Genomic DNA, 25,464 nt, shown 5'->3' with positions numbered 1-25,464 from the left:
ATCTTATACATGTTCAAAGGGCTAACGGTATAAAAGTCCTTAAGTTTTCAAGTAGTGTTTGATTTTACCCTTTGATGTCTTTTAGGTTCACTAAAGCCGAAAAGTTACATAAATTTTTTTGATTTTCCCCTTTTGGCAGGTTACCTATTAGGTAACCACTTGCAACACATGTGGTCTGCCACGTCAGCCATAAATACATAATCAACGCCGACATGCCATGATACCTGTGTAGTAACCAACCGAATGATCACCCTAAAAAGGGTGAAACGACATAATTGCATAAATTAAGTAAAACATTCAGCCTTAATGAACCTAAAAGTAGCCAAAAGGTAAACGAAACATTTCTTGAAAACCCGAAGATTTTTATGGATTAGCTTCATGTTTGAATGGATAAAACTTTAACAAATAAGAGAATGATTCTATAAAAAAATTTACTGTCATTGGAAAATATGTAAAAAAAAAAAAACACTCATAATCTTGTTGCATAATTAAATGGACAAATTACAGAAAAAGACAACCATTTATTTACCAACATTCGGATAACCCCTTATATTTTGTTTATATGTAGAGAAAACTCTTACATTTTCAATTATCTTTCAAATTCACAAAAATATCCATTCTTTTTTAAACAAGTTATCGCTTGTTTTGTGACGTGACATTTACCTTGTTCGTTTTGAGGCGACATGAAAAAAAATAAACAATGTCATTTATTTTTAAGTTAATAGTCATTGAGTAAATGATCTATTTCTTACATTTTACCTTAGATAAAAGGCAACGATATTTTTTTTCTTCATGTTAACTTAGAAACGAAAAAGAAAAATATCATGTCACAAACCAACCAGTAATTTCTTAGAAGAAAAAAAAAACCTCGGATATTTGGGTTGATGTGAGAGGTAACTAAAAATGTAAAAGTTTTGCTGAATGTTAGTAAATGAATGTTTTTTTTTTTTTTTTTTTTTTTTTTTTTTTTTTTTTTTTAACATTTCGCCCTAAATAAATTAGTTACACTAGATTTCATGTTGATTCTAGCGCATTCTTGCATGAGAGCTCATCATTCAATCTTTGTTCATGACATTGAGAATTTATTCGGTTTATATGAGGACGAGCTTTTTATGGTTCCATTTGCCTTTCCTTACATTAGTGGTGGACACCGAAATTTCAATAGTTGTGGCATCATGTTATATTTTTTTTTTGGAGACAACCTTTTTATTGTCCCATTTGTCTCTTCTTGCATCTAGAATAGTGGTGGACACAGAAATTTGAATAATAGTAGCACTATGTTATATATTTTGGACCTATATAATAGTAGGGACACTAATTTTTGAAGACATTGCACCATAATAATAATAATAATAATAATAAATAAATAAAATAAAATAAAATTACACTAACGGGCTGAAACGGAGTGATGGCCCAAACCCCTCCGGAAACAACTTAGGTCCGCCCTTGATAAATGTAGTTTTTATACTTTGCTACAAATCAAATCGACTCCACACAAAATAAGAGCATCTAAAAAAGGTTGTGGTAGGTTATTTTATTTGAGGTTTTTTAACATAACTTTGTAGATTTATAAGTATGTGTATTGTAATTATAAAAATAACTTGAAATTTTTAAATAGACGTAGCGGGGAAACGAACAACAAGCTGTATCGCAATCTCTTTATGGATGATAAAATTAATTCTTTTAAAAACAATATTTATAGATCTTGAAGTCATAACATTATTATGTATGACCTGTTGGACTCTATTGAGTAGTTTCACAGCTTGTGGCGCAAGAAAATCGAGAATATCAAGTGCAAAGGGTGTAAGTTCAATGAATAGAGTTTGTTAGTATTTTTAATACTATTCTAATCATTTATTTCATAAATTATTATTGGTAGAATTCATAAATAAACTTTATGAAAAAAATGATTTTTTGTTTAACAAAAAACTCATTGTAAAAGCCGATGCTCTAATACACAATAGAATCAGTAAAAGCAAGTGGCATTGGCTTGAATGGCATCGGCAAATGTCCAAATTTTGACTCTCGTAGCAAAAGTTACTCGTCAAATAATGGGTGATCGGATCCCCCAAAAAAACAAAGTGACAAACTGCAAATCCTGACTTCATCAACTCAAGAGAAATCAGGCTCATCCGGCTTGAACAATTTGGGCATCTCTAAGCTCGAGGAACCAGAACCCACAACCGTTTCTGTGTGACTAATCCCTCTTTTCGTATTCGCTGCAAATCTCGACGCCAATATCGTCGCTCCCAAATGCTGCACATTCTGATCATTACTATCATCACCATAATAGTACTGAAACAACCCTTCTTGCCTCGCCAATTCATCCGCTAGTTTCTTCCTCTTATGCCGTCTCCACGCCGCCTGTATATAACACGCTCCCCATGTCCGCCATTGATGCGAGTAATACCTAAAAGCGTGTTGCAGCTTCTTGCTATGAAGTCGTTTAAACTGTTTCGCTACAAATCTCAAATCTTCTGCTCGAAGTGCAAACGCTTCCACTTCATTTAGGGCTTTTACTGTTCGAGTCGACGACGGGAGGTTAACGTTTGAATCGGGGGTTAAAACCCAGGTCAGTAATTCTTCGCCACAGAAGTCACCCGCTTTCAGAGTGATGGAGTTGTAGAATCCCGATCGCCCTCCATTGGTCGTCGAGCTCTCGAGCTGACCTCTTATCACGAATGTCATCTCGTTCACCGGATCCCCTTCTCGAACCAAATATTGGCCTTTCGTGCTTAACGATTGAACTAGGTGTTCACATATCACGTGTAGAAGCTGATCATCATCCATCTGCGAGAAGAAAGGTACCTGCAGTTTTTGTTCCATTTTCATTCATTACAATCTCTTCCCTTCTGTTTTCTGCTTTTGTTTAACTGAACAAAAACTTACACGACGAACAAGAGCCAAACAAAGATGCCTCTGAATTTGACGTCGTAAATCCAAGGGTAAAGCACGTAGGATGTCTTCTTCATCTACTCCTCTGGTTGCAAGCCATTTATATTGAACGAATCTACGGATTTTATCCTGTAAATCTGGTGGCAACTGTCTGTGTCTCATCCATTCTTCAGTGTCCCTTCTTTTGACCCTCCATTCTTCTAGTCTTGCAGTTGTCGATTGTAGGTACGTCTTCACGACACAAATATTCAAAATCATATGAAACCCTAAAATCAGCTGAAAGTATAAAGAGAAGCAAAATTTTATACCTGCATATTGCCAATAAGCAAACAGAATATAACTAAGCCTCCAAGACATACACCACAACCATAAAGCGTTTCCCCCGTGCTTGTACTCGTCTCCAAATTTTGCCCATATGAACTGCACACCATAAACTTTAAACAAATTAGAGCCGATGCAAAATAATAATAATTATTATTATTATTGGCCCACATACACAACAGATAGGTGGACCCAAAATGAGCAAAATCCATATTAGGTGGCTGAGATTGCAAATAGCAAAATGTACATGGGAATAGACATTGGTTAACATAATTAGATATATGAGATGAGATGAGATGAGATGAGGTATACCTTAGACTTTTTAAGCCGAACCAAAAGCAGAAGAAGTATTTTTCGAAGAATGGAGCGGATGTGACTCCTTCAGCGAAAGCAGGGCCATACATCCCAAATGTAAAATTAATAGGGCTATTTTCGGAAACACAATTAGCCAAAACCTGAGTTTGTTTTAACCAAGCATCACGTCCAGGCTCGTCCACATGGTCACAATCAAAATAAACACGGTTACAGGGATTACTCAAGTTCTTCTCTTTCGCACATTCTTCTTTCCAACATGAATATTGCCTCTCAATAGCCAATAAATACCATGTAGCTCCAATAACCTGCACTGATAGATATCATAAAAATCAAATTAAATAATAGTACATGATATATTTATATATGTATACCAACACAACATATGGATTCTCATCTTTTTTTTTTTTTTTTTATTACAGCCATAGATTGGAGTTTGGTTGCTTACGTGGCTAGCGAGCATATACAGCATGATGTAGTAAGCGGCCCCCGCCCATGCGGTTTTGGCAATTACACCCGTAGTTTTTGTAATGCGTTGATTTAAAGGAAATATGACAAATAATCGTGGGATATATTGAAGGATGATAACCAGAGAAATCGAATGGTTGGCGTGAGCTGCTGTAGGACTTCTCACAGCTGGAATCACAAACCAAATGAAAAGCTGCAAAAATCAAAAATCATGGTGATTAACCAATTGTTACAATATAAAAATTAAAGAAAATGGAGAATATGAAATTATGAATGAACCTGAGGCAATGGGAGAGCAGCAGCAAAATCAACAGAAAAACCAGTTCTTAAGTAGCGTAAAGCAATTTTGCGTGGATCCATAACAAGATCACCTCTCCCAAAAACCCTTGAATTTGGGGCAATATAAGCTGTTCGGAACTTGATAAAAATATGGATAAAGGAGATTACGTCAATGAGAGAACGCCAAACAGTGATGATTGCTGCAAAACCATAATCAGATCGCATACAGTATTTCTCCTTTGAGATCTCTGGTACAAGAAAGTAAAGTGGATCAACGAAAAGGGCCATGAGGCAGGTGATTAGAAACATGTGGTTCCATCTGGAAATGAACTGGCCACCTGGATCGAAGATCTGGGTCCACCATGACGCTTTTTGGTTATTGGCTGTGATTAAATTGCTTGTTGTGGTTTTCGGGATGCTACTGGTGGATGAAAGACGAATGTATTTCATTTTGTTCATGATTCCTTCAGAATATTTCAAAATCTGTGTTCAATTCGATGGAGAAATAAGAAACTTTGATTGGAGAAGAAGGGGGAGAAATTAACGGCAACACATTGCAAAGCGCGAATTAATAAGACAAGTTTGAAACCAGTGGATGAAAAAAGACGAATTAGGTAATTAGCCACAAGGATGGTGTTCATTGGATGAGTTTTCGATTTTCTTGGTTTGATTTTCTTTTTAAGTTTTAATCCATGCCATCAAACCAGTTTGAATTCGTTATTCATGAAACTTAAATCACAGTTGAATTCTAACTGTATCGACTCGGTTTCAATTGAAAAAAATTTATGTATTTTCAAAGTAGAGAGTAAATTACACGAATGGTCCCTATGGTTTAGGGTAATTTGCATGTTTGCTCTCTAACTTATCTTTTGAACTGGAAAGGTCCCTACAGTTTGTTTTTGTTGCACGCTTGGTCTCTGCTATCTAAAAAGAATATTTTTCCCTTTATTTTTTAATTTATTTAAAGAAGGTGAGGTAAGTAAGATAAGATAAAATAAGGTGAGGTGGAAGTGGAATTAAGATTAGGGTGTATTTATTTAAGTAAATTAAAAAATCAATGCCAAAATGTTTTTTATAGATAAGACAGAGACCAAGCGGGTAACAAAAACAACCGGTAGAGACCTTCCGAGTTAAAAAAATAAATTAGGGTCAAACATGCAAACTACCCCAAACCATAGGGACCGTTCGTGTAATTTACACCAAAATATATTGCTTGTCTTTTTTTACTTGAAAAATATAATAATTATAAAAAAGTTTATAATTAATTAAGGGATATCTATATCAAACGGTCTAGTTTTTTTTCCTTTGGATCACTAAAAAAAATTGTTTGGATCAAACTGAATTAAACAAAAACACTTAAAATTAAATTCAAATTTTACAAATCATGAAAACCAAAATTAGATTCAAATTTTGCAAAGTGGGCTTCTTTTATTTTGGGAAAACCACTCTAAAACCCTATGTATTTTACCTCAATGCCTAAATAAGTCATTATATTTATTTTATGTCCATTTTAACCCTTATTAATATCAAAACCGTCTAACCTCTCTAATTTATCTGGTAAACCCTATATACGTTTTTTATCACTGTAAGGGAAAACCCTTCGTCATTTATAGGCTGCCATCGAACATACTGAAAAAAAGAAAGGAAGCATGCTCGAGAATAAATCTTTGTCGATCAGGGGAAGCTTCACGAAAACAAGGTAATCGATCAAGCTTTGTTGTTTAATGTGTTTGTCGAAGGCATGAGTTCTCGTTGGAAATGAGTTCCTACATCCAATTACTTGATGGTTCTGTTGTGGAACTTGACAACAAGTCAAAGAAAGAACAAGTCAAAAAAAGCTATCTTAGATAGCCTTAACGAGTCTTCCTCTTCTGCATTACATGTTTTGGTTTTGCATACAAAGAAGATCCTCCACAATTCACTATATATAATGGTGATGAAGATCATCCTGCTCATAACCTTTTACTTGATCCAACAAATTACTCTTCAACCGAAAGTAACTTGATCTTTGTTGGCTTAGTTGGACTCAGCTATATGCTTAGTCTTCATTTCTATACTTAGATTTACAAAGTACAATGTCTTAAAGTAAATTGCTGTATTGATTTATCTGTGAAGGATCCTCCATGTAAGGAAGTTAGACAAGCCATTGAAGACTGCAGAGCAGTTGGGATTCAAGTGATTGTGATAACATGAGATAACAAGAACACAACTGAAGCAATATGTCGTGAAATTGGTGTATTTGCTCAACATGAAGACATCAGTTCAAAAAGCTTAACTGTTATGTATTGGGGTGATTGCAGTGCACACACGATAGTAGTCGTTAACAAAAATGCAACCTGTAATGTGTTTGATTCATTCGCAACTGTTTCTTTTATTTGGTCAATTTAAGTTTCTTTCTATTTAGTTTTGTTTGGTTTGGACAAAAACATGTAAATATACTTAATTTTCGGTTCATGGTGGTCGTTTGGTGTATTAAAAACCTAATTCCTCACCAAGGGCAAAATCGTCTACATCATAAAAAACAGAAAAATGTACTTATGAAAACATGTAAATAATCATTTTTCTGTTAATGATGGTTGTTTGGTGTGCTAAAAACCCAAATGATCATCAAGGGCAAAATCGTCAACATCGAAAAAAAATTGCAACATAAAAATGTTATGGTTTCTCTTTTGTTTGACTCGAAAATTTGAAGTTATTTTTCAGGGGAGCAGTTCTTGTCCACATTGTTACTAATGCAAGTTTTAATTATAGTCATGTTCTTAGAAGTTAACAAATTGGTGATTGGTCATGTTCTCTTTTTTGTCCCTGTTCCAGAATCAACATGTTCCTATACATAATCAATCTCCCTGTGCAGATGTTGTAACTGTTCATTTTTTGATTCCATTCTAATCTTCATTCCATTCCATTCACAGTGTTTTAGAGAGATTAAGGTTCAGTTTCTCTAAACAAACAATAAACATCATAAGGAAAAGAACCTCACCATAAGCAACTGAAGCAGTCTTAAGAATGTTAATCGACGTGTGCCCTTGGGGAAGAAACATAATGAAAACCATGGAAGTTGGTGCTGTCTTCGAGCTAGTGGAACTAGAGATAAGGCTGTGGGCAGTGGTCACTACCAATCCACCAAGTGGTGCCACATCTACGCCACGTCAGCTTCACACCCAACTCACTACACATAGGAAATGGTTACCACTCCAAAATATTTATCTTTTTTTTTAACATTAAATAAAATAAAAAACATAATTAATAAAATCATAGAAAATAATAATAATAATAATAATAATAATAATAATAATAATAATAATATAAAATTCTATGGTGGAATTTGTACATTTTATAAACCAGTTTTGAGAAAGAAAATTAAAGAATGATGTTCGTTCTGCTTTTGACCCAAACTCAAGGGACTATAATTGACAATTGTTGAAAATGTGTCTCCTTCTTCCTGATTAAATGACCTCTCCATCGTCTTCCTCCATTTAAATACCTGATTACCTGTAACACTAAAAATTTTTTTAAAGTGCAATGGCTACGACAACAAAATGGTTAAAATGACCGTTGGCAATTTACTCGTCTCCCATTCGTCGTCTCCTTCCGTCTTCCGAGTCACATCACACCCAGAACATCGGCCCTTGGGGCGGTGTTCACGAATCTTCCGTCGCGCCACCTCAGCATCACGCGTCTTCAAAGACGCCCACTCCGGGTAGCCTAAACGAGGTTGAAAAGATAGTGTCGAGTTACTTTTTTGTCCTGGGCTCACTTGTCTTTATGTGCTTGATGCGACATCGGCTCCGAACACCTGCATTGAGGATGTGCTTCTACGTCGGAGACAAATCTGTGAGGTCACAACAAACAAGGTCGTTAGAGCTGCCCCAGGGACAACTAAACGAGAAGTTGAAGTTTAGAGTAGTTCATAAGCATTTTTGTATAAAACGGTTTTGTACTAGTTTAGAGTAGTTCTCATAGTGTTTTTAGAAAATCCGATATTTTCTATAAAATAATTTGTAAGTGTCGTTCTAAAACTGTGAATATATGCATGTCTGTCCTAGGTTATCTTTTGTTCGCAAAAGTGAAGCGAATATTCCCAGAAAATCCGATAAATTCTAAAAAGAAATGGTTTGAAATATTTGTGTCCAATCTCATATTAATGCATGTGTGTTAATGTTTGCGAGAATAGAAAGAGAATGATCCCAGACAACACAATGTTGTATGCGTAAGAGAATGTTGGAATCTCAACCCCCGAGGTTGAGTACCAGCGCGTATAGGTTACCGTTTTATCCAAAAAGAAAGTTTCTCATAAATTTTATAACGTTAATTCCTCCAAGTGAGCCGTTATAACCATACTAGATAATGAAAATTTCGCCTGTCATAGAGTTGTTGGACGCCGACGGAATAGAATAAGGTTTTGTCACCCCTAGACTGACCTACTCTAACTGTAGCGAACAGCTCAGGTGTAGGGTGTCACCCCCGTATAAATGTATACACAAACTCCCGCTCTCCCTCCAGGAGACTCGGGTTATAACTACAGGCTACGATCGTACACTCAATAGGTGCCAACTGACACATCTCACTAGATCCTTAATCGAATTTACACGAAAATAAAAAAAACATATATGGTATATTCCAGGCCCAATAAACATGTAAGTGGACAACTAAGGCCCACTAAACATGCATAATATTTCCAAGCTCAAAAGGAATATGAATGTATATCCCGAGCCCAATATACATGTAAAACGACACTAAGACCCACTAAACATGTAAAAGGACACTAAGGCCCACTAAACATGCAAAAGGACACTAAGACTCACTAAACATGTAAATTAATTTCCAAGCCCAATAAAGGAAAGAATGTGTGTGTGTGTGTGTGTATATATATATATATATATATATATATATATATATATATATATATATGTGTGTGTATATATATATATATATATATATATATATATATATATATATATTAAATACTAATAAGTTAACATGTCAAGATGTTTTAAAAGTATATATAAATTATACAAACTTGCATCTAACACAGGTATAAGAGCTTTTAGCATGATAAAAATAATTTCTTGTTTTTGACATTTTTGTCCCTGTTTTTAGAAAAATTATAGAAAAATCATCGTAAGTCGAAATTCGGATTCGTAAACTCTAGGAGTTTTGAAAATGAGTCTACTTTATTCATAATTTTTACTAAGATTTTTAATGGCCTCAAACCAGTGTGAAAATGTTCATCTTCACAAACTGGTATGAAATCATTCCTGAAATGATAGACAGTTTTGTAAAAATCGCCAAAAATTGTAGAAAAATCGTATGGATGCGTGCTAGTAGTCATTTTGAAGGTATAAACCTGAACTTTTTTTTCATATAAAACATTTTTGAAAAATATTATAATTAAGGTGGTCAAAATAGTCCATAATTAGACCAAAACGTTTATGTTAAAAGCTAATTTTTGAGTTTAGGTTATACATGTTTGAACACAACACTTATTTTTGCTATTTTGAGTGTATAATCCCATATCTACAAGTTTATATGTAATATATATGACAACACATACTTTTCTCATGGTTTTTATGAAGATCTAAGTGATAAACTTCATATTCAAGTAAAGATCTAAAAGTAAAAGACATAACACAATGGTACATGAAAATATCCAACAATTAAACGAGAGTTGACTTGTATCCTCCCCCAGAAAACATGAAAAATACGAAAGATATGGGGGTTTGAAGGTCACCTTGGAGTTTTCGAGATGTAGAAGAAGTTGAAGAGGGGGATTTCGAGTCTAGCTTGTGTTCTTGGTGAGGTTTTCGAAATGGTGGTGTTTCTAAGAGTTTTACACACAACAAAGTGTGTAAATAGAATGGTTTAGCATAAACATGAAGTAAAACTCTTGAGTTAGACAAGAACCGACCAAGTTATGGATCTTGAAGAAGACTTCTTGAAGAACACACACACACACACACCCACAAATTTAGAGAAAGAAGATGGGAGAATTTTCTTGAGTTCTTGAGAGGGAAATATGATAGAATGAAGTTCGATAGTGATGAAAGTGAAGTGAGAATGATGGTGGTGTGTGTTTGTCCAAGATAAGGAGAGGAAGAAGAAGAAAGAGGGTGATTAGACATGGGGTTATTACATGGAGGATTAATGCTTAGTTTGGATAATTAGCCTAGATATCCTCTAAATAAACACGAGGTGTCTCCATAACCTTATCCCATATATTTTTTTTTTATAAAACCGAGAATTAGGGTAAGAAGAGGTAATAAGAGGTGTGTTGGGCTAGTTTGAATACTCTTAAAATTACAAGGCCCAAATGTGGAAATTTCTCGGCCCATTGGGCCCATATGAGAGTTTACGACCCAAAATGGAAAAGGAAATAGGTTTTCGGCCCATGAAAAACAATGGAATGGTTTTCGGCCCAATAAGAAAGACTTGGCCCAAAAAGAGATTTGGGTCGAAAGTCCTTGGGCTAAGGCTCAAAATGATTGAGTTTGGCTTATTGGATCGAGGTTTGGGTTTGAATCACAATATATGCAAGTATGAACTTAAATGGCATTGAAGTTTTGAATTTCGCTAGATGAGATTTTGTAAGGTTGCTCAAGGAGATTACATTGTACGAGAATTCACATCTTAACCTAATTTTGCTAGTTGTAACAAAAGTCCAGTCCCCAGGCCGGGCCAAGAGGAGAGTCCCTAGCAAGGCTGGCAAGGGAGTCCCTAGCAAGGCTGGCAGGGGAGCACCAGGTGAAGCTGGCACGCCAGAGCTGTCTAGGATATGCTTATGGACCATATATCATCAAGTCCCCCCAGTCCGATGTTATTGGTACGCGACCAATGACATTGGACTGGACTCGGTCATATAAACCATGTGTCATCAGGCTGGCAAGGGAGCGTCGAGTCGGGCCTATAGGAGAGTCCCCAACAGGGCTGGCGGGGGAGCATCCGGCCAGACCAGCAAGAGAGTCCCCAACAAGGCTGGCAAGGGAGTCCCTAGCAAGGTTGGCAAGGTAGCGCTAGGCGAGGCTCGCGCGCCAGAGCTGTTCAGGCCATGCTAATGGACCATATATTATCAGTGCTAATGGGAGAGCTCAATTATTTAAGGTTTAAAACAAACGTAAAAGAAGAAGAGGAAGGAGATCGTAATATACGAAGGAGGAGAATATGATGCAAAACAATTTTGCTACCAGTTCTGTAAGGATGACCGAGTAGGTTTATTAAAACAATAAAGGTGAGAAATAATAATGATTAAAATGGACATAAAATAAATATAATGGTTTATTTAGGCATTCAGTAAAATACATAGGGTTTTAAAGTGATTTTCTCTTTTATTTTGGTTCCAACCAAAATACTAAAAAGTCCTCGTAAAGTTATAATTGATAACCCATCTTTTTATAGGAGAATTTTGTATTTGTCTTTGCTAAATCACAAAATATTATATTTGTTGCAAAATATTATATTTGTTGGGTTTAATCTATAAATATTATATTTATTTTGCATAAACTTTCAAAATATTTAGCAAAAATCCTATTTTTTTAATACTTTTAAACATCTTATAATCTTTTTTCCAACTTAAAATCATTATCATAATTAAAAAGATGTAAATGGAAAATACTACCCATGCTTCTTTTTACTCCCGGGAAGCTTTAAATCGGATCAAACGCACATATGCGCGCTTAACGCCACCTATATTTAGCCTAGAGGAGTTTGTTGTTGGCTAATCTACTTGCGTTCGATGTCTCTCTGTGTCCGAATCATTGACCAACTAAACTCCACAATTTAGATGACCTTTTGGCAATTGTCTATTGCAGGATGCATTGAAGGCTTAATTATGCATCCGGAGTGTAACACCCGGATTCCCAGGTATGATATTTTGTTCCTTTATTTTTGGGTTTTGTGGGGGAACTCGGCGAGTTGGCGTCTAGACTCGCCGAGTATGGTCGCGGATTTGTACGCGAGTTTACAGCTGGACTTGGCGAGTTCATGAGTGGACTCGGCGAGTCCACGCTGTTTAACGAAACCCTAATTTCCAGGGTTTGAGACCTATTTAAAGGGCCTTATGGTCATCATTAGCGGCCACTAACCCCAGAGAGAAACCCTAGAGAGATCTAGAGCGTTTGTGAGGAAGGAGAGGCTAATCTTGAGCTTTGGTGGGTGTTTTTGCAAGAAGGAAGTGTTTAAGGCAAGAGGAGGCTGAAGGAGGTGTGATTTCTGGTGGTTTTGAGCTCATAGAGATTGCATTGAGGTATTATTCTCGGACCTTCTTCAGTTTTGGTGTTGATTCTTTGTGTTAGGGTTTTCCTAACCCTTTTAGAGATTGATTAAGTGGTATTTTGGTCCCTCCTCGAGTTTGTGTTCTGGATCTGGACCCAAAGAGGTCCAGAGACCTTAACCCTTATAGCTTTATGAGTCATTTTGGAAGTCATGAGCTTGCAATGTCATGTTTGGGGCTAAATCACCATTTTGGACCATTTCTATGTTATATGTGTGTCAAGGTCCGAACTTTACGTGATTATCATGCTTGGGAAGGCCAGATCTATGATTGTATGGAACAGATCTGACCTCAGAAGTCGTTTTGAGTTTGTGCATGGCATGAACTCGTCGAGTCCCAAAAACAAACGCGACGAGTAGTATGAAGGTTGCCCATTAATCACTCAGAGAGTGGACTTGCCAAGTTGGGGGAATGATTCGGTGAGTCAGGGAGAGTCAGGGGTCTGAGTTCAAGTTGGAAATCGGCGAGTTGTTCTGGAGACTCAGCGAGTTAAGTCGGGGTGGCCTCGCGATTCATGCCAGGTGGAACTCGTCGAGTCAAGGGAAATACTCGACGTGCCAAGAGAGAATCTAAGAGAGTCAGTGGACACATGTAGACTCGCCGAATCGTCCTTGTGCACTCGCCGAGTTGGGTCAAGTTTGACCGTTGACCTTGTTGACTTTTAGGGTTGAGTACAGTTGTATTTATGAGAGTATTACTTTATGTGATTAGGCGGAGGCTAGATCATACTTCTTCCGAGTCAGATATTTTTTGAGGCATCGAGGTGAGTCTTCTCACTATACATTACCTAGAGTGGTACTATGTGATGACCAGAGGATCTTATGTGTTATGTATGAGATTATGTGCTATGTGATATTTGTATGTTGTATGATGATATAGACCGGACCGGAGGGTCCAACGAGCTATGACCGGACCTAAGGGTCCAACGAGCTACGGGACTGGAGGGTCCCGCTGAGACACATTGACCGGAGGGTCGTATTATAGCCTTGAGTGGTGTATGTGCTGTATGTGATATTTTGTGGAACTCACTAAGCATTTATGCTTACAGTTGTTGTGTTATGTGTTTCAGGTACTAGTGATGAGCGCGGGAAGGCGCCAACATGATTCGCACACACACACACACATTGGAGTTTTAGTAAAGATTCTGGGGAAATGTTTTGTGATAATAACATTTGATACAATGTGTTTGACATTATTTATGAATGAGTGAATGTTTTTAAAAATGAAAAATTGTTTTGAAAATTTACGTTGTTACAAGTTGGTATCAGAGCCTTGGTTTGAGGGATTCGGATGCATCTTCGGGCGTATCTGAACTCAAACTGAGGAACTGAGAAAAAAAAATTAATGAAGTAAAAATTTTAAAAAGAGTAAAAAGAGTTTTGAGACAAACAGAGAAAAGCCGTGTGTACGATCAGCCAGCGCCCGAACGGTGAATCCCCAAAAATACCCTTACATTATGTGTTATGAGATATGTTATGTTATGCATGCTAGAGTGGGCTAGGTATACATATTAAGACTAGAGTGGCCTGATTTATGATGCCTTAGCCTAGGAGATTTCTGTTGCTGAGATGCTCTGAGAGTAGAGTACGTGTAATCCAAGATCTAAGGAGGAGGACTTGGAGTGAATACTGATGCGGTGTGGTCAGTAGTATTGGGCCCGTACTACTGAAGACATCGGATCAGTGGGCATTCCAAGTAAGAATCTTTTGGACAACGGAGGACAAGTAGGGTTGTGTCATCGAGTATGCGTATGCTCGATTGAGTCTCTGATAATTTTTGTTGTATTTCAGAAGCATCATGGTTCGGACTCGACACACACCTGAGAGCAGTGGTGTCAGCGACGAGGAGATCCGTCGATTGATTCATGAGGAGGTTGTTGCCGCCATTCGGGCTGAGATTCTTGAAAATTTTGGGGACATCAAGACCACGTTGATTGAGACTTTTTATGAGTGGTACGCAACATTGACTGAGGCTGCTGCAGCTGCAGCTACTACTGCTGTTGCTGCTGCCAGACCTTAGGGAGGTGACTCGTTGTTGTTCCGAGAGTTCAAAAACATGAAGCCACCAGAGTTCGACGGGACGCAGGACCCGATTGCCGTTATGAGATGGATCTCTGACATTGAGGGATGTTTCTATACGTGCTCTTGCCCAGAGCACTTGAGGGTTCGGTTCGCCTTGAACCAGCTCCGCCTGGGAGCGAAGGATTGGTGGAAGTTCGTGACGACGAACTTCACTTTGGCTGAGATTTCTGAGGTGACCTGGGAGAGGTTCACCGCTATGTACAGAGAGGAGTATGTTCCCCCGGTGGAGAGGGAACGGTTATTCAGGAGTTCTTGACCCTCAAGCAGGGTATTGATTCTGTGGCAGTCATCACCAGGAAGTTTCATGAGAGGGCAATGTTTTGCCCTGAGCAGGTGTCGTCTGAGCAAACTCATATGAGTCGTTATCTGAGTGTGCTGAGGAGAGATATTCGGGAGTTCGTGGCGAACTCGACTTACCAGACATTTGCTGAGCTCCAGGAAAATGCCCGGAAGAGGGAGATCGAATTGGAGACTCAGGCCAGGGAGGAGGCCGAGTCTCAGAGGATGGATCGGCGACCGGCTCAGTCTCAGCCGGCAGCCAAGCGGGCTAGACCCACTGACTCGAGATCTGGTGGCGCGAAGGGCCGCACCTGCGAGAAGTGCGGTAAGAGTCACGAGGGGACGTACAGGGCTGGGGTGTGCTACAAGTGTGGGAAGGAGGGGCATATCGCGAGGGATTGCCCCAAGGAATTCTTGGTGTGCTTTCATTGCAACCAGACCGGCCATCGGAAGGCCGAGTGCCTGCAGCTTCTCCAGGGATCGGTGCAGGGATTTGCGCCTGCTGCTAGGGTTACCGAGGTTCGTCCGGTGAAGGTCGAGGCCCCGAAGGCTCGTGGGAGGGCATTTCAGTTGACCGCAGAGGAGGTCCGCGCGACGCCTGATGTTGTGGCTGGTATGTATTCTTTTTTCATCTTTTATTTGAGTTGAGTTTTTATGCTTATATGATGATATGCGTAGGTATTTTTCTTATGAGTTCTGTGCCTGCATTGGTATTATTTGACTCGGGTGCGAGTCGGTCATTTGTTTCCATAGCATTTAGTCAGCATATTAGTGTCCGTCGAGAGGTGTTGGATCGACCTCTGCGAATTTCCATAGCTGATGAGCGAGCAGTGTATGCTTCGGATGTGATTCGAGGACGTGTCCTTGAGATCTTCGGTGTGGAGTTCCCGATAGATCTGGTTTCGATCGCGATGGGGGACGTGTGTGTTATAATGGGTATGGATTGGTTGAGCCGATATGGAGCTGTGATAGACTGCGAGCGTCAGTTAGTGACGATTCGAGACCCTAGTGGGGGAGTTCTTACAGTGCACGGCGAGGGTACACGTGCAGGGTCAGCATTTTGTTCGGCCACCAGAGCGAGACAGAGTCTACAGCATGGCTGTAGAGGATTTGTGGCATATGTGATGGATGCGAGGGTTGTTTTAGAGAGGCCGAAGTTGGTGGATTAGGTTCCGATAGTGCGTGAGTTTCCGGATGTGTTTCCAGAGGAATTGTCGGGTGTGCCTCCGGAGAGGCAAGTAGAGTTCGGTATTGAGTTGGTTCGAGGAGTTGCGCCTATCGCTAAGGCGTCGTATCGCCTTGCGCCTCCGGAGATGCAGGAGTTATCCTCGCAGCTTCAGGAGCTGCTGGGGAAGGGGTTTATCAGGCCGAGCAGTTCGCCATGGGGGGCGCCGATCCTTTTTGTCAAGAAGAAGGATGGCTCGCTCCGGATGTGCATTGATTATAGTGAGCTGAATAAGCTAACGGTCAAGAACCGTTACCCATTGCCGAGGATCGATGATTTGTTTGATCAGTTGCATGGAGCATCTTGGTTCTCCAAGATCGATTTGAGGTCTGGGTATCATCAGGTGAGGGTGCGGGAGGAGGACGTCCAGAAGACGGCAATCCGGACTCGTTATGGGCATTACGAGTTCGTGGTGATGCCTTTCGGACTCACCAACGCACCAGCGGTGTTCATGGATCTCATGAAAAGGGTGCAGACCGATGTTGGATCGCTTAGTGATCGTGTTCATCGACGACATTTTGGTGTATTCAAGATCCAGAGAGCAGCATGAGGAGCATTTGAGGGAGATCCTCAGAGTTCTGAGATCGGAGAGGCTTTATGCCAAGTTCTCCAAATGTGAGTTCTGGCTACGAAAGGTTCAGTTTTTGGGACACCTCGTTAACCAGAATGGGATATTGGTCGATTCGGCCAAGATTGAGGCGGTCATGAGATGGGAGGTGCCGAGGTCACCCACCGAGATCAGGAGTTTTCTGGGTTTGGCCGGCTATTATTGGAGATTTATTAAGGATTTCTCCAAGATCGTCGTGCCACTCACCAAGTTGACCCGGAAGGGTGTTGCGTTTTCTTGGGGTCCGGAGCAGTAGACCTCGTTCGAGACACTTCGCCAGAAATTATGCGAGGCACCAGTGTTAGCTCTTCCGGAAGGGATGGAAGATTTTGTGGTATATTGTGATGCATCGATATCCGGATTTGGAGCGGTGCTTATGCAGAGGGGGCATGTGATTGCATATGCATCGAGGCAGCTTAAGCCTCATGAGTCGAGATACCCCACTCATGATCTGGAGTTGGGAGCGGTAGTGTTCGCACTCAAGATCTGGCGACATTATCTGTATGGGGTCCGGTGTACGATATACACGGACCACAAGAGCTTGAAGTATTTGATGGATCAGCCCAACCTGAATATGCGCCAGAGGAGGTGGTTGGACGTGGTCAAGGATTATGATTGTGAGATCCTGTACCACCCGGGCAAGGCTAATGTAGTAGCCGATGCATTGAGCCGTAGGGCAGAGGGCGCCCCAATTCGAGACGTTTGTTTGAGATTGTCAGTGATGACCCCGGTGTTGGATGCTATTCGTGGGGCCCAGGCTGAGGCTGTGAAGCCAGAGAGTCAAAAGAGGGAGCGAGTTGTCGGGCTGGTATCGGAATTTGTTACCGACAGCCGGGGGCTTATGACATTTCAGGGCCGGATTTGGGTACCGTCTGTGGGCGGGACGCATACCATTTTGTTGGAAGAGGCTCATCGATCGAAATTCTCGATCCATCCCGGGGCCACTAAGATGTTTTTGGACCTGAAGAAGGATTATTGGTGGCAAGAGGGATGTCGCATGGTTTGTAGAGAGGTGCTTGACCTATCGCAGGGTGAAGGCCGAGCACCAGCATCCACATGGTAAGCTACAACCATTAGAGATTCCCGAATGGAAATGGGAACAGATTACCATGGATTTCATCACCAAATTGCCAAGAACCACGAGGGGTGTCGATGCAATTTGGGTGATTGTGGACAGATTGACGAAGAGTGCTCACTTCCTGGCCATCAGTGAGAGCTCTTCCGCGGAGAAGTTGGCAGAGATGTACGTGAGAGAGGTGGTATCGCGGCATGGAGTGCCGATCTCGATTGTCTCAGATCGAGATGTACATTTCACTTCCAGATTCTGGAAGAAGTTTCATGAGGAATTGGGTACGAAACTGCATTTTAGTACCGCATACCACCCACAGACTGACGGGCAGAGTGAGCGGACGATTCAGACGCTCGAGGACATGCTCCGGGCATGTGTGTTGGATTTCGGCGGGATTTGGGACACGTATTTACCCTTGGCGGAGTTTTCTTATAACAACAGTCATCATTCAAGCATTGGCATGCCACCCTTTGAGCTGTTGTATGGGAGGAGGTGTCGAACCCCTATTTGATGGGGAGAAGTAGGGCAGCGTGTGATGGGCAGCACCGAGATTGTGCTTCACACGACAGAGCAGATCCAGCAGGTCAGGCAGAGGTTGTTGACCGCTCAGAGTCGTCAGAAGAGTTATGCGGACAGACACCGGTCCGAGCTCGAGTTTCAGGTCGGCGACTTTGTGCTCCTGAAGGTTTCTCCTTGGAAAGGAGTTATCCGATTCAGGAAGAGGGGCAATTTGGGGCCCCGATATATTGGACCTTTCAGGGTGATCACGAGGATAGGCAGGGTAGCCTATCATTTGGAGTTGCCAGCAGAGTTGGGTTAGATTCATGACACTTTCCACGTGTCGCAGTTGCGAAAATGTATAGCCGACGAGTCGGCAGTGGTGCCATTAGAAGATATTCAGGTGGATGCAAGCCTGAATTATGTCGAGAGACCGGTGGCGATCAGGGATCGGAAGATCAAGGTTTTGAGGAACAAGGAAGTGCCACTGGTGCAGGTCCAGTGGCAGCATCGGAAAGGGTCAGAATTGACTTGGGAACCGGAGCGTGAGATGCGGGAGCAGCATCCGGAGTTGTTTGATGAGTGAGACTTCGAGGGCGAAGTCTGATTCTAGTGGGGGAGAATTGTAACACCCGGATTCGCAGGTATGATATTTTGTTCCTTTATTTGTGGGTTTTGTGGGGGAACTCGGCGAGTTGGTGTCTAGACTTGCCGAGTATGGTCGCGGATTTGTACGCGAGTTCACAGCTGGACTCGGCGAGTTCGTGAGTGGACTCGGCGAGTTCGTGAGTGGAATCGGCGAGTCCACGCTGTTTAATGAAACCATAATTTCGAGGGTTTGAGACCTATTTAAAAGGCCTTATGGCCGTCATTTTCGGCCACTAACCCCAGAGAGAAACCCTAGAGAGATCTAGAGCGTTTGTGAGGAAGGAGAGGCTTTGGTGGGTGTTTTTGCAAGAAGGAAGTGTTTAAGGCAAGAGGAGGCTGAAGGAGGTGCAATTTCTGGTGGTTTTGAGCTCATAGAGATTGCATTGAGGTATTATTCTTGGACCTTCTTTAGTTTTGGTGTTGATTCTTTGTGTTAGGGTTTTCCTAAACCTTTTAGAGATTGATTAAGCGGTATTTTGGTCCCTCCTCGAGTTTGTGTTCTGGATCTGGACCCAAAGAGGTCCAGAGACCTTAACCCTTATAGCTTTATGAGTCATTTTGGAAGTCATGAGCTTGCAATGTCATGTTTGGGGCTAAATCACCATTTTGGACCATTTCTATGTTATATGTGTGTCAAGGTCCGAACTTTACGTGATTATCATGCTTGGGAAGGCCAGATCTATGATTGTATGGAACAGATCTGACCTCAGAAGTCGTTTTGAGTTTGTGCATGGCATGAACTCGTCGAGTCCCAAGAACAGACTCAGCGAGTAGTATGAAGGTTTCCCGTTAATCACTCAGTGAGTGGACTTGCCGAGTTGGGGGAATGACTCGGTGAGTCAGGGAGAGTCAGGGGTCTGAGTTCAAGTTGGAACTCGTCGAGTTGTTCTTGAGACTCGGCGAGTTGAGTCGGGGTGGCCTCGCGATTCATGCCAGGTGGAACTCGTCGAGTCAAGGGAAATACTCGACGTGCCAAGAGAGAATCTAAGAGAGTCACTGGACACGTGTAGACTCGCCGAGTCGCCCTTGTGCACTCGCCGAGTCGGGTCAAGTTTGACCATTGACCTTGTTGACTTTTAGGGTTGAGTACAGTTGTATTTATGAGAGTATTACTTTATGTGATTAGGCGGAGGCTAGATCATACTTCTTCCGAGTCAGATATTTTCCGAGGCATCGAGGTGAGTCTTCTCACTATACGTTACCTAGAGTGGTACTATGTGATGACCAGAGGGTCTTATGTGTTATGTATGAGATTATGTGTTATGCGATATTTGTATGTTGTATGATGATATAGACCGGACCGGAGGGTCCAACGAGCTATGACTGGACCTAAGGGTCCAACGAGCTACGGGACTGGAGGGTCCCGCTGAGACACATTGACCGGAGGGTCGTATTATAGCCTTGAGTGGCGTATGTGCTGTATGTGGTATTTTGGGGAACTCACTAAGCATTTATGCTTACAGTTGTTGTGTTATGTGTTTCAGGTACTAGTGATGAGCGCGGGAAGGCGCCGGCATGATTCGTACACACACACACACACATTGGAGTTTTTGTAGAGATTCTGGGGAAATGTTTTGTGATAATAACATTTGATACAATGTGTTTGACATTATTTATGAATGAGTGAATGCTTTTAAAAATGAAAAATTATTTTGAAAATTTACGTTGTTATACGGAGCAACAATTTACAATCTCTCACTTACTCCTAAAGCCACTAAAAAGTCAAACACAAAGTAGCAATTTAAAAAAATGAACTTTGCAATTATTTAGAACAATGAGTTTTGATTTAGTATCACATGTGTGTGACGTCCCAAATTTTAAGACCCAAAAATTTCATTTTTCAATTAAATTTTAAGACCCAAAAATTTCATTTTTCAATTAATAAAAACATTATCCCAAAACATCATCGTAAATCCCAAGTGCAACAAATGTATCAAAACATCATAAAATATCAGAGTCATCATGAAATACAGATGAATATTGTGCGTGCATTGTAATCACTCCGAGCTCTTCCCTTTTGCACCAGAAGTACCTGAAACATAAACTGAAAACCGTAAGCATGAATCTTAGTGAGTTTCTCCCAAATACCACATACCACGCATATCAAACATACAATGGGCCCCGAGTGATGAGTGTAACAGGTCCCGCCCACTGAGTATAACGGGCCTCGCCCTAACTCGTATAATGGGTCCCGCCCACTGAGTATAACGGACCTCGTCGTAACTCTCACAACGGGCCCCGCCCAACATACAAACATACAAGTATAACAACCAATAGCATACATATCACCCATTGGGCCTCGCCCACTAAGCATGCAAACACATACACATGCAAGAGTCACATAGACATCTAGCACCCTAACATAATAAACTATGGGTTGGCATTGGTTCCTTTGACCCGCTAACCATGGTGAGAAAGACTTACCTCATACTGTTGAATCTTACAGATCACTCTCTAGTTGCTGGTGAGAAAGTCTCACCTCAGACATCTAGCACCCTAACATACTAAACCTTGGGTCGGCATTGGTGCCCACTCCCCAGTTGGCCACCCAACATCAATAAGCACTTAATCCGTTCAACCCCTACTCCATATACTTAGATCATGTCCTAAAAGATGATTTATCACGTAAAGTTGACAACTTTACGTGTATGGATGGCTTAATGGGGCTCTAGACCTCAAAAGAGCTTAACAAAGGGGCCTTAACACATGCATGAGTTCATATACTGATGGGTTTTATGCATAAGAAACAATCCTATGTGCTCATACAAACCCTAATGCTTGGATCTAGGTTTCTCTATTGTACATGCTTTGAATCCAAGACTAATAAACTTAGATCTAACATATTATAAACTGAACTAGGGTTTATATAATTACCTTTGATTGTTATATAGCAATAACAATCAATTCCTTGCTTGAATTGGCTTCAAAAGCTTAGTGCCTCAAATGCTGCACCTCTAATGGAGTCACAAACATCTTATGCAACTTGGATGAAGAGGAGAAGAAAGGGAGGCACCAAAAACGGCTGGAAACCCTAGAGAATCAGTTGTTCACGTTTTTGGAGCCTAAGGGGTCCTTTATATACTTGTGTGGGCTGCTAGGGTTTCAGTCAAAACCCTAATGGACAGCTTAAACTCTAAGCAGCCCATGGAACCTTCTGGATAAGGCCATGGACGAAAATATGATGGGCTTCCATCATAATTTCGTTCACCCCTCGTTCCTTTAGTATTCCTTAGCCCAATAACTCAATTATCCAATAATTGCAGTCCAGTCCCTTGAATTTAATTAATCTCTTTTAGCCACAAAATTAATTATTAATTAATTCTTGACTAATATTAATTAAACAATATGATTTCTCCTTTAATATATTATTCTCATAATATATTAATAAATCATATTTAAACCTTTCTCTCCTCAATTTATCCTACATATTGTTATGGTGAAGGCAACCCAAAAGGACCATGCTCATAATCGGGTCAAGTACATACCAAAATAGTTATGGACTTAGACACTAATCCAACATATACACCATAAGTTTGCATTTTTATGCTTAAGGGGCAGCTAAAATGTCCATATCTAAAAGGTTAAGCTTCTGAAATGGCCTTAGCTCACAAGGACCAACCAAAAGGGGCCAAAATAGCCATAAACAAGCCCAAGATAAGATCTTTACAAGGAGTTGACAAGTTATGGACTTTATACCTCAAAAGTCACGAAATGAAGAAGCTAAATCTGGATCTCTAAGCTCTTTTCCGAAGAATGAGTCTTAAATCTTCTTCTATAACTTCAAGATACACAAAAACACACCAAAATGCTTCACAAGATCTCAAGAACACCAAAACAAAGTCTAAGGGCGAGGTTATGGTTTTCAAGATATGGAGGCTGGTCTAAAATGGTCAGGGCCCATTGTAGACATGCCTAGTCAAAGGGCGAGGGCATTCCATCCCAAGTATGACTAGGCCCATCGTGGACATGTCTGGTATTCCAGCTCGAGGCTGATTGGGCCAGGCATGAGTATTTGTGCATGTAATTTGTTTATTATGTGTATGCAGATGTGCTTTGGGAGAAATCACTAAACTTTGTGCTTACAGTTTCAGTTTATTGTTTCAGGTGCTTCAGATGGTTGTGGCAAGGCAAAGGCATTACCATACACATGCTTGGTTTTACAACTGATTGGATCTTGGGAGACTGATTTTAAATTATGTTTTGGAAACAACGGTTTTGTAAACACTATTATTAGTAAATGAGTTGCTTTGAAAGGTTTCAATTTGTTGAAATTTTGGGGATGTAACACATAAAGTTTCCAACTTTATGACTTTGCATGTCCATTAAGTGCTTAATACTAACAATCCTCACTTCTTAATCCCTAAATACAATCTAGAGTATGCATGAGGAAGAACTAAGCATCAAGATCTCATTTTTATGACTAAAGACCCCTCAATGAGTCTGAAAGGACGACTTATTTGGTTAAGAGCATGCCATACTCAAGAATCACCAAGGTTGGAACCAAAAAATGCCCTTAATGAAGGAATAACTAAGTCTATAAGGAAAGATGATAGAGCTAGGAGCTTTTTACATCCTGAAGGTTGCTAGCAAGGTGAGAATCCCAGATCCAAACTTTTTCCAAGCTCCAAAGTCCTTCTTCCACCTTCTTATTCTTCAGGAACACTAAAACACAAAAATGAGCTCAAGGTGCACTCTCCACGATTAGGGTTAGCTAGAGGGACAATTTTTAGGTGGAGGCTGATGAGGTTGAAGGTCTTGGGGCCATAAAGAGGATTATATAGGGTGCAAACCTCAAAATTAGGGTTTTGGTCTGAACAATGTACGCACTACGTACATGATGAGTACACCCAACATATGCCCGCGAACCTGCGTTCCTCATTCATGAGTACGCCATGTGTACACGCCGAGTACGCACAACGTACGGACCAGGAATGCAAACCTAAAGAGTTCAGTATTAGAAATGAACCTTCTCGGAACGGGTGTTACAGATCTACTCCTTACTCAAGTTTCTAGTGAAGACTAAGCAAAATTTCATGGATTCTATCTTCCTTAATTATTTTTATTTAGATTTTATGAAATATCAAAAAGTCTTTTTATAGTCAGAGACAAAATAAAGTCAATTTTATTTTGTTTTTTTATTAATCATTTCTTGATTTGTTTCATTATTGTTAATGTATTTATCATTATCAATATTTCTTTTGTTGATTCGATAAAAAGTTGTAGATGGATTTTACGCATTTTAATGATACATAGAAAGATCTTTATGTGTATTTTTTCAATGAAAAATTTAACTAATAAGGGCCTTTATGACACAATTAATAATTCGTTTCATTTTTAGGTCTTGCTCTAGCTTCTTTAGCATATGAATTTTTACATCAACCTCAATATGGAACACCCCCTCTGATTCTACAATTAGTTGAATCATATCAGAAAAACCATCAAAAAGTGTATACGGAAGATTTAAAGAAAGTTGCAATTTTAATTTTGGCTAAGTTTGGTTGTGAATTTGGAAATTGTCAAACTTCAAAAATACTATTTTTCCTTTTAAATTATTCTATTGCATTTTGAAATATTTATTAATTTTTTATTTAATAAAAAATCTGAAGAGCCCACATCCACCCCCACCCGGACTTTCCTTTTCCAGACTTTGCCCTTTCCCTTCCCGTCTCTCCCCTCTCCTCCATCCCTTTGTTTCTTCGGCAACCAATTCTTTTTGTATAAATTAATCAAACTCAACCTTTCTACACTTTAAATTTCAAGTAATTAAAATATTACTTCAATTTCTCTAGTCCAGGCTTCTTGCTTCTTGATTATCTGAGTTTTCAATTCAGCAAGATTTGATCCATAAATGTTGTGGTTGTTGCAGTTCTCAACACGAAAAACTAAAGTCCCTAATTTGACAAACTAAATTAGGGTATTGCTCCATCTACAAAATCCCATCTTCTAGAAGAGGTTCAATCCATTCAAAACGTAGTCCCCAAATATTTCAATTTCCAACTAAGGGTTGTTCATTATTCGGATAAAATTGAATTGTCTAATTGGACAATTTGAATTGGACTATTTGGTTCAGATATTTGTATTTTTGAATGGGTATCCAGTAAAACCGAATTATTATTTTGGATTTCGGATTGTTTATGGTTTATAAAATTAAAACCAGATGGTCCAAAAAAACCGAATAAGATATTATATATATATATATATATATATATATATATATATATATATATATATATATATATATATATATATATATATATATATATATATGTTTCAAATATACATCTTTTAGTTATTTATTAATTTGTTAAATTTTATTTTTAAATAGATTAGAAAGTATTATCCAATGAAATACTTCAATGTATATTTGTCAATAGCTTTTATCTATAAAATATTGAATTATAATAATTTTTTAATAGTTGTTCATAATTTTAATTCTCACCAAACAATTTATTTTGAAGTTGATTCGTAATATGTTATATATATTTTTAAATGTCATGCTTCTTGAAAACCGAATTG

The 25,464-nt window shown here is 39.7% G+C and overlaps 1 protein-coding gene and 1 long non-coding RNA gene across 2 annotated transcripts; one reads left to right on the top strand and one right to left on the bottom strand.

Annotated features, from left to right (window-relative positions):
• Positions 1–1,963: 1,963 nt before the first annotated feature.
• LOC111913530 (probable cyclic nucleotide-gated ion channel 16) lies at positions 1,964–4,734 on the bottom strand. Its single transcript, XM_023909240.3, has 6 exons — positions 4,276–4,734; positions 3,977–4,189; positions 3,529–3,836; positions 3,204–3,315; positions 2,890–3,126; positions 1,964–2,808 (listed from the first exon to the last, which is right to left on the bottom strand). Exons 1-6 carry the CDS (start codon positions 4,732–4,734, stop codon positions 2,113–2,115), a joined length of 2,025 nt encoding a protein of 674 aa, XP_023765008.1. The 3' UTR covers positions 1,964–2,112.
• LOC111913531 (uncharacterized) lies at positions 2,665–6,729 on the top strand. The gene is made up of 3 exons (XR_002857545.3): positions 2,665–2,804; positions 3,951–5,974; positions 6,391–6,729. It is a non-coding gene; the product is annotated as an uncharacterized LOC111913531 (long non-coding RNA).
• The last annotated feature ends 18,735 nt before the right edge of the window (positions 6,730–25,464 follow it).

The sequence above is a fragment of the Lactuca sativa genome, chromosome 1 (assembly GCF_002870075.4).
Source record: "Lactuca sativa cultivar Salinas chromosome 1, Lsat_Salinas_v11, whole genome shotgun sequence".
NCBI classification, from domain to species: domain Eukaryota; kingdom Viridiplantae; phylum Streptophyta; class Magnoliopsida; order Asterales; family Asteraceae; genus Lactuca; species Lactuca sativa.
This window is presented reverse-complemented; position numbering and strand designations above follow the sequence as displayed.